Genomic DNA, 16,124 nt, shown 5'->3' on the forward strand with positions numbered 1-16,124 from the left:
GTCAGGAGGATGGGACCTTTGGTCTTTGCAACCGATTTCATGGAGTAAGACCTACAGGGAATGAGCTGCTATGCTCATTAGGCCTGACACTCAGTCACGTCTATGAAGATTGTGTTTTTTTCTAATACAGTGGTACCTTGCTTCTCAAACGCTTTGGTACTCAAAGAACTTGGAACCCAAACACTGCACACCTGGAAGGAAGTGTTCCGGTTTGCAAACTTTTTTCAGAAGCCAAACATGCTCCGTTTTGAGTTTTACACTTCTGTTTTGAGTGCCACACTTTCGTTTTGAGTGTAACGCTTCTGATCTGAGTGTTACACTTCTCTTTTGTGTGTTACACTGAGGTCTGTCTGTTTTTGCTATTTATTTTGCGTTTTTGTTTTTGCAGTTCTTTTTTGTTTTGTTTTTGTGACTGTGTAGAACCTAGTTCAGCTGCTGATTGATTGATTGATTGTGTGACTGCAGTACATTGTTTATTGCTTTCATTTTATGGATCAATGGTCTCGTTAGATAGTAAAATTCATGTTAACTTGCTGTTTCAGGGGTTGTTTTTAGAAGTTTGGAACGGATTCATCCATTTTGCATTACTTTCTATGGGAAAGCACGCCTTGGTTTTGGAATGCTTTGGTTTTGGAGCAGACTTCCGAAATGGTTTACGTTTGAGAACCAAGGTACCACTGTAAAGAGTTAGCTCCAACTTTTTTCCGTGTCATGTGCTGGCCAGCGCGCTCTGTGACAGTAGAACATTGCGCCTTGTTCATTGATTGACACAGCCATTGTTGTGGGGAGGGGGGTTAATCCAGGCGATGTCTGCGTTGTTAATGAAAGCACATACATCTGCTTGTGTATTATTAATTGTTTTAACAAATACATATATTCAATCTATGCATTTAATTTTATATATATATATAGAGAGAGAGAGAATATATTGCAAACACTTTATGATATGGAAATTTAATTCAGTGTGCCCCCCCTCCCAAGGTTCTGTGTTAAAGTCTGGGAGGTTGGAACCACCCTGCTCTAAGTTAAAACCCTGCCACAGCATAATGAACTAAAAGAATTTGAAAACACGTCAAAGGGCAAGTAGATAAATAGGTACCGATCGGGCACTAAAAGAATCAGGGAGGAGTAAAGTGGCTGCAATCACCTCCCTGGAAAGCAAGCAGCTTCTGCTGTTTGTGCTCAGACATAATTGGCTCAGAGTTATGTGCAAACATGGCTAACATTTTAGAGATCATCTTTCTACATTCCATACTACTAGAATCTGCAATCTACGGATAAATGCAAGCTAACCTCTTTGCATCAACACAACTACATGAACAATCACAACCTTCACACTCATATTAATTTATTGATTTATCGATTCAAAGAATTTAAAGCCCTGCCATTTGTACTCTAATAGCCTGTGAAGAGCCACTGGTTCCCCATACTGCAATGCAGGCAAGAAAGCTACAGAAAACCTCAGACTGGTTCTCGCTGAATGGCGATTGGCTGCAAACACTCCTACATGAGGTCAAGCAACTAACCCAGAATGCGGCAGCTAGACTGGTGACTGGGAGCGGCTGCCGAGACCACATAACACCGGTCCTGAAAGACCTACATTGGCTCCCAGTTCGTTTCCAAGCACAATTCAAAGTGTTGGTGCTGACCTTTAAAGCCCTAAACGGCCTCGGTCCAGTATACCTGAAGGAGCGTCTCCTCCCGCATTGTTCTGCCCGGACACTGAGATCCAGCGCCGAGGGCCTTCTGGCGGTTCCCTCCCTACGAGAAGCCAAGTTACAGGGAACCAGGCAGAGGGCCTTCTCAGTAGTGGCACCCACCCTGTGGAATGCCCTCCAACCAGAGGTCAAAGAGAACAACAATTACCAGACCTTTAGAAGGCATCTCAAGGCAGCCCTGTTTAGGGAAGCTTTTAATGTTTGGTGGATTTATGTATTTTAATATTTTGTTGGAAGCCGCCCAGAGTGGCTGGGGGAACCCGGCCAGATGGGTGGGGTATAAATAATAAATTATTATTATTATTATTATTATTATTATTATTATTATTATTATTATTATTATCAGCATCAATATGGTCCAAGCTGGATAGGTGTGTTCAGCTACAGTAGAAAATAAAAATAAATCATTTCTGTGAATAGAAGTAAAAGACCAAAAACTGCCTTGTTTGGACTTGCATGTGTTTGCAAGCAATACACATTATTGGTTTGTTTTGTTCTTATTTTTATTATGTATTATGTATTTTGAAAAGAATAATAATAATATAATCCAGAGTTTTTAAGGTGCGTTACATCTAACAAAGCAAACAACAGGGCTTTTTTTTTTTACTTCCAGCCGGAACTCAGTTGGATGCCACTGCCATTATAAGAGAACAAGGGAGACATTTGTTGTGAGTTGTGGCACCTCGTTTTGTAGAAAAGTAGCACTGGGAAACAATAGACGCAAAATATTGAAAACATGTAACTAAGAATACATCCACAAGTCACTAAAAGCAACACTGGGTGCCACCTTAAAACCAGATACACAAGTTTAAGAACGTAGGGATGAAGAACTGTAGGAAACAAACACTACAGCTACACTTTCCACCTGTAACTGTTTTATATCCAGCCTTATGTGTTGGGCCAGCAAGCTAGAAACTGTCACTTAAAAAGTGGAATTTGTGCCAGGAATCTAATTTGCTGGTTCTGAGTCAGCTCTTGCACCTTCCCTGAAATCTTCATGTCTGCACTTACTCTAATTAATTGCCTTCAAAGCTGAAGAGTTTCTGAAAACAAAGCGCCACCCCCCAAAAAAACCAAATGAAAAAAGTTTAAAGCAAAAGTTAAAGTAGGATGCGCAGCGCTCACCTTTCAACCTCTCCTGAGGGCGGCATGATACGAAACACTGCACAGCAGCATCACTCCATCTCGGGATGGTTGTAGAATTAACATTTCCCTCAAGCTCCAGTTTTGGAAATGGTACAGCAGGCTCCTAAGAGGAAGACGGATCAAATTTATTGATGTGAAAAGAGGGCTAACCAGCACACTAGATATATCAGTCTCCCTATCTGCTACTCACTTTGTACATTATTTATGAAGTGTTTATTGCATATTATCAATGCTCAGAGCTGAAAACAGCAAAACAGTCTTAAAAAAAGAGGCAGCAATAGTCATTGATGAAGAAACAAAGAGATATCCAGCTAGAAAGGAGTCCTAGAATTTAATCCACTATGTAGGTAATGATCCCAATTACTGCAGCAAATTTCCAAGAATCCCATTCTTTGCACTTGAGGCTGAGCCATAAATTCTCTCAACTCCAATTTGGAAAAAGAAGATTAGTGGGCAGAAGGGCATAACTGACCTACTTCTTCTGCACATTCTTTGCCATTTCTTGTTTTGTGGCAGAGCTACTCCTCCTTCTTAGAATCCTCAAGTTGGAAGCCACCATATTTATGTCATTTAATGCCCCTAAAATGAGGTGGCCTTGATCACTGCAGATGGTGACAGCAGTCACGAAATTAAAAGACGCCTGCTTCTTGGGAGAAAAGCAATGACAAACCTAGACAGCATCTTTAAAAGCAGAGACATCACCTTGCCTTCAAAGGTCCGTATAGTTAAAGCTATGGTTTTCCCAGTAGTGATGTATGGAAGTGAGAGCTGGACCATAAAGAAGGCTGATCGCCGAAGAATTGATGCTTTTGAATTATGGTGCTGGAGGAGACTCTTGAGAGTCCCATGGACTGAAAGAAGATCAAACCTATCCATTCTTGAGGAAATCAGCCCTGAGTGCTCACTGGAAGGACAGATCGTGAAGCTGAGGCTCCAATACTTTGGCCACCTCGTGAGAAGAGAAGAATCCTTGGAAAAGACCCTGATGTTGGGAAAGATTGAGGGCACTAGGAGAAGGGGACGACAGAGGACAAGATGGTTGGACAGTGTTCTCGAAGCTACGAACATGAGTTTGACCAAACTGCGGGAGGCAGTGCAAGACAGGAGTGCCTGGCGTGCTATGGTCCATGGGGTCACGAAGAGTCGGACACGACTAAACGACTAAACAACAACAACAAAATGAGGTGGTATGATGTCACTGCAGTCTTAATCTGGGAACTGACTCAAACCCTGCAATCATCATCCGAGGCCTTTCTTTGTGTGCTTCCACCATGAGAGGTCCAGAGGGCAGCAACATGAGCCTTTTCTACGGTAGCTCCCCATTTGTGGATTGCTCACCCTAGTAAGGCTGGGTGGTGATTGTATTCTGTTGGGAGCCACCTAGAGTGGCTGGGGACACCCAGCCAGATGAGCAGGGTATAAATAATAAATTATTATTATTGCTGTTGTAGTTGTTGTTGTTGTTGTTATCCAAATCCAGTTTAAAGCCCACATAGTGGTAACAGTTTCATAACATGGAAATAAATTGTGAATCACAAAGTGTGTGCGTGTTATGTAAAGAAACACGATGTGGGGGGAAACCGTGAAGTTCCTTTTTTCTAAATCTCCAAAAGGACCCTCACCACAGGGTTGGGGATCTCAGCCTTGCCTTGCAAGGCCCAGCACCTTGCAAATGTTTTCTGAAACAAAATGCCCCCTTCGTCTGATTTGGCATTCCTTGCAAAAAACAAACCAAAACACTACAGTGGTACCTTGGGTTACGAACTTAATTCATTCTGGAGATCCGATCTTAACCCAAAACTGTTCTTAACCCGAGACGCACTTTTGCTAATGGGGCCTCTTGCTGCTGCCGTGCCGCCGGCGCACGATTTCTGTTCCCATCCTGGGGCAAAGTTTGTAACCCGAGGTACTACTTCCGGGTTATAATAATAATAATAATAATAATAATAATAATAATAATAATAATAATAATTTATTATTTATACCCCGCCCATCTGGCCGGGTTCCCCCAGCCACTCTGGGCGGCTTCCAACAAAACAGAAATTCTAAAATACAGAAATCCATCAAACATTAAAATACAGAAATCCATCACACATTAAAAGCTTCCCTAAACAGGGTTAGCGGAGTTTGTAACCCGAAGTGTTTGTAACCCGAGGTACCACTGTATTCATGTAGACAGCATTAATCTTACCATCAGTGAAATTACATATACAGTGGTACCTCGGGTTGCAGACCCGATCCATTCCAGGGTGCCGTTCGCACCCTGAAAAGTCTGCAACCTGAGCAGTGCTTTTGCGCATGCGTGAAAGTGTGATCAGGGCCAGCTCTAGGGGTAGGCTGGGGGGTGCGGGGGGCGCCAGGGTGCTGGGCCAGCAGGGGGGCACCGTGTGACAAAGCCATGCAGAAGCTGTGCTGCGCCTGCCCACCGGGCGCCAGACCTGCGCCAGACCCGCACCACGGCGCCAGACCTGCTTGAGACAGCCCTGAGTGTGATAGAGTGCTTCTGAGCATGCACGAAGTGCACAGAATGTTTCTGCGCATGTGCGAAGCACACAGAACGCTTCTGTGCATGCAGCGAAACCTGGAAGTAAGCACTTCTGGGTCCGCCACATTCGCAACACACACAAAAATGCAATCCGCAGTTGATTCGAATGGCATCAATTATCGATATTCAGAACCCTAAGAATTCAAAGCATGGGGAAGTAATTTTTTTATAATTTGGCATAATATTTGGTTTAATAGATATATATATTTGTATAATTTGGAATAATTGGTTTGATATGATTGATTTGTAAGTGAAAATCTAATAAAAATTGATTTAAAAAACCCAAAAAAATTGCAATCCGCAGTGGACGCAACACAAGGTATAAGTGTAGTTAGAACTGGCTACATAATTGGCTACATAATATTGTGGCACCATTCCTGATTAGCTGTGATCACCTATGAGTGATTCAGAAAAGAAAAGGGCATTTGGGAAACAATAAGCACTGAAGCAACAGCATCCAGGAAAAACAATGGCACCAACCAAGACTGGGGAAAAGAAGATGGATATTCACAGAATCCAAATGTGCTTTTGGGGGGGGGGGAATATTTCTACCACAACAAATTTTTGGCCTGAAAGTGAAAACCGGAGCATATTCGGCATAGTCCCTGATTATGCCCATCAAAAGCAGAATGCAGAATAGCGTTTCTTCTGACCACAACTGGCTTCCCATTATTACTCCATCTGTGAAGGCAGCTTGTAGCCTTGTCAAGACAAGAAAAACTGTGCCAATGGTAATTTTCTGACAGCCAGCTGGTTCCCTTCTCTCAGTGGCTGCCACATATGCTCTGTAATGAATGCGCACCAGAATGGCTTTGGAAGTAAATGGCAAACCCTTTGGCTTTTCAAAGTTTCCCCCTCTCTCATCAATAACAATTCCAAATTCATTCTGACATTTGCTTGGTAAAAATAAACAATTTACTAAGCAGAATTAGTTTTGAAGGACTAATTAACTGTTCTACTGGTTTTTTAAAAACCTGATTACGATTCCCTCACATCCATGTCTATTAAAAGCACTCTGCCTTCATTCAAAACTATTTGCAAAAACATGCCAACTTGGCCTCTATTTCGCAAATCTGAATTCACAGGTGAAGTAGATCTTGCTTTCAAGGTGCAATTATTTTCAGTGGTTCTTTTTTTAATAAAAGAGTTCTCATTAAAGCTTTTAGACCATTTCAAAATGGGTTGGAATTACAGCCAAACTACAGTCAGTTGAACTTGGGTCCCTCTGAAAACAGTGGGATAAGTTAATCGTGACCTAAGTCCCACTGATTTCTGAGGAAATTACATTTCATTAGCTTAGTCTGGATCCAACCCACTGTAACTACCGGTATTTTCTCATGTCTGCCTTTGTGCATTTTGATCCAATCAGTTAATAAAGTGCCTAATGCAGTATGTATTAGGTGTTGCACATTTCTTTTTATTTGTTTAAAAAAAGCCTCTGTTGATAGGCTCGCAATTCAGAAATTGTTAGAAAACAGAGGGGAGTTGGAAGGTAGGGGAAAATGTGATACAAGCCTGGACAGTCTGGAAGGAGGACAGAAGACAACTATTAACCTAAGAGTAGGAATGAAACAAAGACTGTAGCTAAGAAGTCAAATACATTGGGAGGGAAATGAAGGAGACAAAACAAATAGTTTGCAGCAATTCCTGAAAGAGGACAATGGCAAGTCATGGACTGGCTGGATGCTGAAGAGCAGTTGGATGAACCAGCTGGGGAACCCCAAGAGAAGAAGGCTCAGAGCCCAGGGAGTGGTGGTGGGAAAATGATGAGTGGTCAGAGGGAGAAGACTGGGAGGACAAGATTTCGGACGCTAAGGAGTTAACAGGGTTTAGTGAGCAGGAAGAGCCTGTGGCAGAGAGCAGTACAGAATCAGTAGCTGGAGAGCAGGAGGGCCAAGAGGCAGACTGCTGAAGAAGCCAATGTGTTTTGCTCCTCTCCTCACTGGTCTCCCAGAACCCACAGTGATATGAAGAGGGCAGAGCAAAGACAGGCAAGGAGGCAAAGTCTCAGATTTGGGAAGGACTGGTCAGTGGGGAAGAGGCTTACGACAACTGTGGGAAGGTGGGCATCTTCTGTCCCCACAACTGCCTGATAGGCGCAAAAACTACCAGGATGAGTTGCTCTGCTCAGGAGGCCTGGCCTCCTAAGCAGACATTGTTTCATTGAGTTACCGTATTTTTTCGTGTATAAGACTAGGTTTTAAAACCAAAAAATTAGGTTTAAAATTGGGGCTCGTCTTATCAGGGCAGTCTCGAGCAGGTCGCGTGCCCTGGTGCTGAGGGGCGGAGATCACTCTGGCGCCCCCACCCTCGCAGGGCACAGCATGGTTTCTGCGCAGCTTCGCACGCAGCGCCCTGCCTACCGGCCCAGCGCCCTGGCACACCGCGCCACCGGGGGTCTACCTAGAGCCGGCCCTGCGTCTTATACACGGGTAATGCTGAGGGGTGTTTTCTTAATTTGGAGTCCCCCCAAATAGTGGGTGTCTTATACATGGGGGCATCTTATACAGGGAAAAAATACAGTAATTGCACTGATGCCATTTAATTTATTGATGACATGGGGCTTTCCACCTCCTTCCCACCACACCCCCCAAAATTGGCTCTAGGGGATTTAAGAGAACCCCCAGAACAGTGCTCGGGGAGGGGAATCTTTCTATCGGGCGAGCTACAATTGCTTGTGCAGATGGAATGTTCACCACAGAGTGGCACTGAATTCCACCCGACACCCCCCAAAAAATAACTCTTTCTTTGGAAACAGATTCTGTTCTCAAACCTTTACGATACAACTCACAAATTCTCTTATATGGAGAATTCTGAATACATCACAGGGACAAACTATTACTAAACACACATACCTAATAGGAGAGGCAGCTGTAAATTAACGGCAACCGGGGGGGGGGATCTGCTTTTCTAGCTCTCTGATAAACAACAGAATCAATAGCTCAACAACTGATCAGTACACTGCCTAATTAGAGAGCATTCAGCTAGTGAAACAGAGCTGTCATGAAAAGGTTCCATTAGTGTCCCAGCCAATAAGAAAATAATGGATTTTTAAACATATTCTGCTGTACTAAGCTGGGATGCAGCAGGGAGGGAAGTAGTTCAGGTAAGGGAAAAAGAGAAAGGGTCATGCCCCATTTCGCTATAGTCTTCAGCCGCAAATGGAATTACAATTGAACCGCAAGCACAACCTATAAAAAATAAATTTCTGTTTAAAGTGAGTTTGATTCAATAAAGAGCCGGTTGTATATTCTTCAAAAAGAATGTGCTAGAAGTGTGGGTGCATTTCGTACGTACATAGCCATAGTTGGGGGGCGGGGGCAGGACTCAAACAACTTTTAGTACAGGATTTCAATAGGATATTCAACTGTGGGGTGTTGGTAAATCTCCTGGGGAAATAAAATTTTAGTGAAGGTCATTGATCCTGTTTCATAAGACCAACAGGACCCTAATTTGTTGATAAAAATTCCACACAACTATACATCAAAGGTACAGTTGTTTTCATTTTTAATTCTGATATAGGGTAGCTTATGACTATTATTCTGCATGAACAACTCCTGTTGTTGCACTACAGTAAATAAGAATTACAAATGTCCCTATGTGACATTTCATCCTGTTTCTCCAATATAACCAGAACAAACTTAGTTGGTCTCTAAGGTGCGGGTGGCGCTGTGGGTTAAACCACAGAGCGTAGGGCTTGCCGATCAGAAGGTCGGCGGTTCGAATCCCCACGATGGGGTGAGCTCCTGTTGCTCGGTCCCAGCTCCTGCCAACCTAGCAGTTCGAAAGCACATCAAAGTGCAAGTAGATAAATAGGTACCGCTCCAGCGGGAAAGTAAACGGCATTTCCGTGTGCTGCTCTGGTTCGCCAGAAGAGGCTATGTCATGCTGGCCACATGACCTGGAAGCTGTATGCCAGCTCCCTTGGCCAATAACGCGAGATTAGCGCCACAACCCCAGAGTCAGTCATGACTGGACCTAATGGTCAGGGGTCCCATTACCTTTACCGTTAAGGTGCTACTGGACATTTTTTTTAAAAAAATTATTCTAATATAAACATTATGGTAGATGAAGTAAAGCATAAGATGTATTGCTTCCCCATTAAACCACAGTGCTTAGCTATTGCAAAAACAGGTAGACTTCAACAAAGTTAGTTGCTGTTGTTTGCCTAAAAATTCATGAATGGAGAAGGGTAAAAGGTAAAGGACCCCTGGACAGTCAAAGGCGACTATGGGGTTGCGGCGTTCATCTCGCTTTTAGGCTGAGGGAGCCTGCGCTTGTCCACAGACACCTTTCCATGTGGCCAGCATGACTAAACCGCTTCTGGCGCAATGGGACACCGTGATGGAAACCAGAGCGCACAGAAATGCCATTTACCTTCCTGCCATAGCGGTACCTATTTATCTACTTGCACTTTGACGTGCTTTCGAACTGCTAGGTTGGCAGGAGCTGGGACTGAGCAACGGGAACTCACCCCGTTACAGGGATTCGAACTGCCAACCTTCCGATCAGCAAGCCCAAGAGGCTCAGTGGTTTAGACCACAGCATCACCCGCATTCCTTAAATGGAGAACACCTCCTTTGGTCGCCCAATCATTTTGGGTTGCAATTGTATTCTGGAGCTCCTCTCACAATCTGTAAATTATTTTCTGAAACTATTCATACCCCAAGTTCCATCCTGTATACAGGGCAACGTATTTAATTAATAGACTGCAGTTGATAAATGTAGAACAAAGAGTGCCCAAAGAGCTAGAGAAGGGGAGGGTTTCTGCAGCTGCCCAATGATAGGAGAACTGGTAATATATTAAGACAGTGTCAGTCCTTAACCACCACAATTTTGGTGGGATAGGAGCTAGGTACAGTGGTACCTCTACTTACGAATTTAATGCGTTCCGAATGCACATTCGTAAGTCAAAAAAAATTGTAAGTCGAATCCCATAGGAATGAATTGGGAGAAAAAAATCGTAAGTCGAAGCAACCCAATCTAAAAATTCGTAAGTAGAAAAAATCCTATCTAAACAGCATCCAAGATGGCGGACGGAGCTCCATTCGTAAGTAGAAACATTCGTAAGTAGAGTTATTCGTAAGTAGAGGTACCACTGTATTTGTAGAGGAGACAACCCAACATTAGAAGAAGCAAGACACTGTTTCTTGGGTCACCTGCAAGCTAGGTACTTGCTCTTTGAACAAACCATGGTTATAACAAACTATGCCTTAGTGTTATGCACCCAATGTAAATACTAACTGGTTGCTCTGGTTCTAAGAGGATTTTGTAATAATAATATTCCAAATGAATTTTCAAATTAAAAAAAAATAGCAATGTCAACTGTATCAGCCCCCTCTCCTCATGGCGGCTGTTACATAATGATGCACACATCTCCCAGAAATGCATAAACAGAGATAAATGCTTTGCATACTGCGTCTGTTTGCCTATCCAGCCTTCTGAGAACCACTAGCTGGATCATTCCACGAATGTTTCCTTCCATGGACATGGAACGCCTCAAGGTCTCCATAGCTTCATGATTGGATTTTCCAAGCAGGGATTCCCCATTCACTGCAATCAGCTGGTCATTTATTCGCAGCCGTCCATCCTGCAAAGGAAGGATATAAAACATCTTAAAATGAAAAATCCCAGATAGCAATAAACGGAAGAATATTTGCTTTTTAAAGATAATAAGAATAAAAACGCTTGCAAGTTTTGCGTAGGATTTGTGAAGTATTAAAGCACAAACTGACAAACATTCATTTAAAAAATTATTAATGTGTATAACCTGGGAAACCTATTAGGAAAGTGGTGAATGCAAAGGGGAAAGAAAAATGTCATCTTGGTTATTGGCTACTTCAAAGCGTGAGGGCAAATCTTATCAGAGAGAAGACACTAAAGGCAGATTTAGCAGATTGTTGTTGTCAGAGGGTCGTCGTGGCTACTCTAGAGTAACTCCGCTTGAGTCCAGTTTGTCTTCAAATACGTTTATTGTGCTAATTATTTACAGTGTAGAGACAGCTTAAAACATGACCTCTCATCCCGAATCAGAGTCCGGCAATGGAGTACGTCTGTTCCTATGCCAGCAAAGTAGTCGGGGCACCCCAAAATGCCTCCCCCTTGACCTGCCTCTCGGCGCTCTCCTTACTTCTTGCGCCGGAAGGAGCGATGCCCTTTCAGTTTCCTCCGAGAGGTTGGTGACCTGGCTCTCCAACATACCTGAGCCCCTGTCTGCATCTCTCCGCCCCCAAGCTTTCCCATTGTTCCTCACTCGGATTTCTCTCCCCCCCCCCCGGAGTCTCTTCCTCCCCCTCTGGCTGCTTCAGAGCCACTAGTGCTCTCTGTACTTGACGAGGTGGACATCAGGATGATGGGGGCTGGCTCCCTGTAGGGAGTCACCCTTACATCCGTTGTTGTTGTTATTGACAGAATCAGCTTCTTCCAAAATCTGTTCCTTACATTGGATACTCAGTCTGAACTAGTGGAAATGTACAGGCCATTCAAAGGACCATGCAGTGTGTTCTGAGTGCACCACAGAAGCCCCATTCAGAAAGGCAGAACCCAACAAGCTGTGCCAAAAAACCTGTCAAGAATGTTGCTCTTGGCCCGACACAATACGAGAAGCTGAAGAAAAATGGAAGAGCGTCAACCTAGAAGACTTGCACAGGACTAAGGAAACATTTGGATTTTAATTTGCCATTGAAAAATAAATAAATCTCTGACCACCAACCAGATTTTGAGTGACAATCCACAATACACCAGGGGGCGAGGCTGTCCAGAAGTTACTGAGCTACAGCTCCTATCATCCTTGACCATTAGCCATCCTGATGGGAGTTGGATGGCAATAGGTTCCCCATCCCTGCCGTAAGACAGGTGGTACAAGCATGATGAAGCGTCAATCTATTTCTCAATTCTCAATCTATTTGCCACATCTCAGGTGGAGATTTGTGTGGTACTGAAGCCACAGGTTTCTTTAGGATAGCGAGGGAAAGTGAAGTAAACGGAAGCGGGCCATGCAGGTCATTTCAAGATGCAGCGCCTGCCGCTGATTAATATGCCCTACAGTCTACAACCTTTATCTCGATCATAGAGATATGGTAGTACTTCTTTATTAAGGAAGTGGTTTTTTCTTATCTGAGAGACATCTTAGTTCAAATTATTCATGTTGATGCCATAAACCTGAAGAAACCTAATATGGGCTGAAAGGGTTTGCGGTAAAAAAAGAAGAAGAAGAAGGGGGGGGGAAAGACCCATAGTAGAGGAAGCAGAATTGAAAAACCATTAGGCTGCTTACAGTGAATTTGATTCAATCATAACCTCATTAAGAGTTTTCTATAAGCACTCGTCAGGGTTGCTTACATTTCTCATATATCTTAGTGGTCCATAATATGTATATTTGCAATTCAGATACCCCCATCGTTAAAAGCATTCAATGTATTTGTGTTACACTGATGCTAAGTCCAACTAAGCATTTTCTCCTTATAACTTGTGATGAAAGCTGTTACAAGAGCAGGGTTCAGAACAAGGAGCACTACCGCACAACCGAGGAAAAAACGGGTTATGAACAGGATGAAAAAAATAAATAAACCAAATTAGTGAGGCAAGAGATGGAAACTTATAGTAAACACAAGAGCTCTAATCTAGGTAACAAAACATTTCATGAGTGGTGCAACATCCTTCACAACCAGAATCTCAATCTTGGACACAGCGGGAACATTTATAAACATTTTGACAACCTTGTATTGTCACTATTACTGTATACGCAACATACATTTTTAAGTCACAACACCACAAAATATATTCACATTAACATTCTACTTTTTAAAGTGCTAAATGCAATGGTTTCATAGACAAGTCATGACGGTAAAGTCGTATTAGCTTCTGGAGTATCACGTATTGAAATTTGTATTTTCTTTTATTTTTGCTTGTAAAAATACAAATGTAGAAACATTTCTATAAATATACACACTAGACATAAATATCACGCAAATGTGTCAGAATAAACATTACCAACAATTCAATATATCATCATATGAAAAAATAAAACCTAAACTTGAATATTTTAAAGATTTTTTAAGTATCTACTCCATTAAACCTACTCTAAGTGTCTACAATTACTTTGGTACCAACACTATCACACCTAATTTTATTTTAGCAGCAAAAATGTGCTAAATGAATCTATTGTGCTAAATGAATCTATTTTAAATTATTGTATCATATACATTATAAAGTTGCATTATACATAGCTGCCAAGTTATCCCTTTTTTACAGGGATTTTCCCTTATGCTGAATAGGCTTGCTCGCGAGAAAAGCGAAAACTTGGCAGCTATGGCATTATAATGGGCTTCTTCAGGAGAAAGGGTAGGGTGCAAATTTAACAAACAAATAGGGCCCATATTTTTTGCAATTGTTCCTTTCTCCATTTCTCCTTGCATCAGTAAGTTTGGACAATTGTGTTGCTATTTTTTTTAGCATTATTATTTATTATAATTCCTCCCCCCCAACCTTCATTTTTTAAAGCCCACCTTTCATTTGTTAGGATCCCAGAGCAGGCTTGCAAAATCAATTCAATAAAAATACATGGATCAAACAGCTGTATCAAAACAATAAAACAATGTATAAAATATATTACAATTACAATATATTATATTGCAGCAGCAACCCATCCAACTGTTCCAGGCAATACCTTCAGCTCACAAGAACCTGAAGGGAAAGGTTGTTGTTTTTTTCCCCTTTAGTTGGTGCTGAAAGACCACTAGTCCAGGGGCAGACATCTCTTTCTCCAGGAAGGGAATTTTACATCCGGGATGTGGCAGAAAGAAAGGCCCCGCCACACTGCTGTACAGTGGAACCTTGGTTCTCAAATGCCTTGGTACTAAAACACCTTGGTTCCCAAATGCCAGAAACCCAGAAGGGTTCCGGTTTTCAAACGTTTTTCGGAAGCCGAACGCCAATGCTGCTGTCAGCTATTGTTTCTGGGGCACCCGGACCAATCAGAAGCTGTGCCTTGGTTTTCAAAAATTTCGGAAATCAAACAGACTTCTGGAATGGATTAAGTCTGGTGCTTTTGTATTTTGCTATTTTGCGTTTTTGTTTTTGAGGCATCTTTGGTTAATTTGTTTTTGTGACTGTGTGGAACCCAGTTCAGCTACTGATTGAGTGAGTGATTGATTGACTGATTGTGTGACTGCAGAAAAGGATAAAAGCCCCCCATCCAAACAAGGACTACCATCAGTGCAGAAAAAAATAATAATTTTAATTTTTATATACTTATTTATTTTATTGTACAGTGCAATTGATTATTGCTTTCATTTGATGGATCAGTGGTCTCGTTAGAAAATAAAATTCATGTTAAACTGCTGTTTTAGGGGTTGTTTTCAAAAGTCTGGAAAGGATTAATCCCGTTTTGCATTACTTTCTATGGGAAAGCACGCCTTGGTTTTGGAGCGCTTTGGTTTTGGAACGGACTTCCAGAACGGATTAAGTTTGAGAACCAAGGTCCCACTGTACAGTAAATGGACAAAAGCACAAAGATTCACAAAATGTTTAGGGGTATGCGTCCCCCTGCGTCCCCCCAGAAGAGTAGCACTGCCCAAAACCAGACTTGAACTCAGATTGATCCGGGTAATGAGAGTCATCCAGGAACACTTGGCCATTGTTCCATTGCAGTTCTTTTACCACTTTCTCCCCAAAAGGGCCATTGGTGATTGGTTATGGGGAAGAGAGGGGGAGGAGACAGGAAGATTCTGCTTTTGTGTGGCTGCATGTGTATGCAATAACAGGAAGTTGCAGTTTCATTCAGTAAGTAAAGAAAACTTGCCGTATTCTTTTTTTGTATTTTTTTCTTTTGTATTAATAGTTGTCATATGGTTTTAGGGGGGGATATCTTTTGAAAGTTTGGACTGAAGACAGCAAGACCACCTCATTTTTTTGTAATAACAAATTTTAAGCATGGGACTGTGTGTGCATGTTTCAGTGAAGAATTGCAGGGGGGGAAGCAACCTCAAATATCTTTAAAAAATTCCTTCAGTAGCACCTTAAAGACCAACTAAGTTTTTATTTTGGTATGAGCTTTCGTGTGCATGCACACGAAAGCTCATACCAAAATAAAAACTTAGTTGGTCTTTAAGGTGCAACTGAAGGAATTTTTTATTTTAGCCTTGCTTCAGAAAAAAACACCTTGGTGGGTAGCACCGGCTAATGTGTTGGCAATTCAGAAAATTAACATGGATAAAAAGGGGTTAACATATGAGGAAATAGTGACTAAATCCAAAGAAGGATTTAAATTGAAGACATATGAACAAATAAAGGATAGGCTGGCAGGATGGATACAATATCACCAAATTAATGATTTGTTTATGAAGGATAGGAAGAATTTGGGTTTTGAAGAAAAGAAATCTAATTTTCAAATTGAACTTTTGGGAAGTAACCAAAAAACGTTGTCTAAAATGTATAACCTACTGCTAGATTGGCACACAATGGACGAGGCAGTGAAGGAATCAATGACAAAATGGGCAATCGATATTGGGCACAATATAGAAATGGAGGCATGGGAAAAACTGTGGCAGGAAAATTTAAAATTTACCGCCTGTACAGCCTTAAAGGAAAACGTTATGAAGATGACCTATCGCTGGTATTTGACCCCGGTCAAACTAGCCAAAATGTACAGACTACAAAATAAGGCTTGTTGGAAATGCAAAACAGCTAACGGAGAATTTTTTCATATGTGGTGG

General features: G+C 42.1%; 1 protein-coding gene across 1 annotated transcript in view; it reads right to left on the minus strand.

Annotated features, from left to right (window-relative positions):
* The window catches only part of PARD3B (par-3 family cell polarity regulator beta), a 538,536-nt gene that overhangs the window by 318,576 nt on the left and 203,836 nt on the right, over positions 1-16,124 (minus strand). Inside the window, exons 12-13 of the mRNA XM_060281957.2 lie at positions 10,826-10,999; positions 2,844-2,967 (exon numbers count right to left, since the gene is read on the minus strand). Coding sequence (XP_060137940.2) covers positions 2,844-2,967; positions 10,826-10,999 — 298 coding nt within the window. The remainder of the gene's footprint in view (positions 1-2,843; positions 2,968-10,825; positions 11,000-16,124) is intronic.

Source organism: Zootoca vivipara, chromosome 1 (assembly GCF_965207765.1).
Source record: "Zootoca vivipara chromosome 1, rZooViv2.hap1.1, whole genome shotgun sequence".
NCBI classification, from domain to species: domain Eukaryota; kingdom Metazoa; phylum Chordata; class Lepidosauria; order Squamata; family Lacertidae; genus Zootoca; species Zootoca vivipara.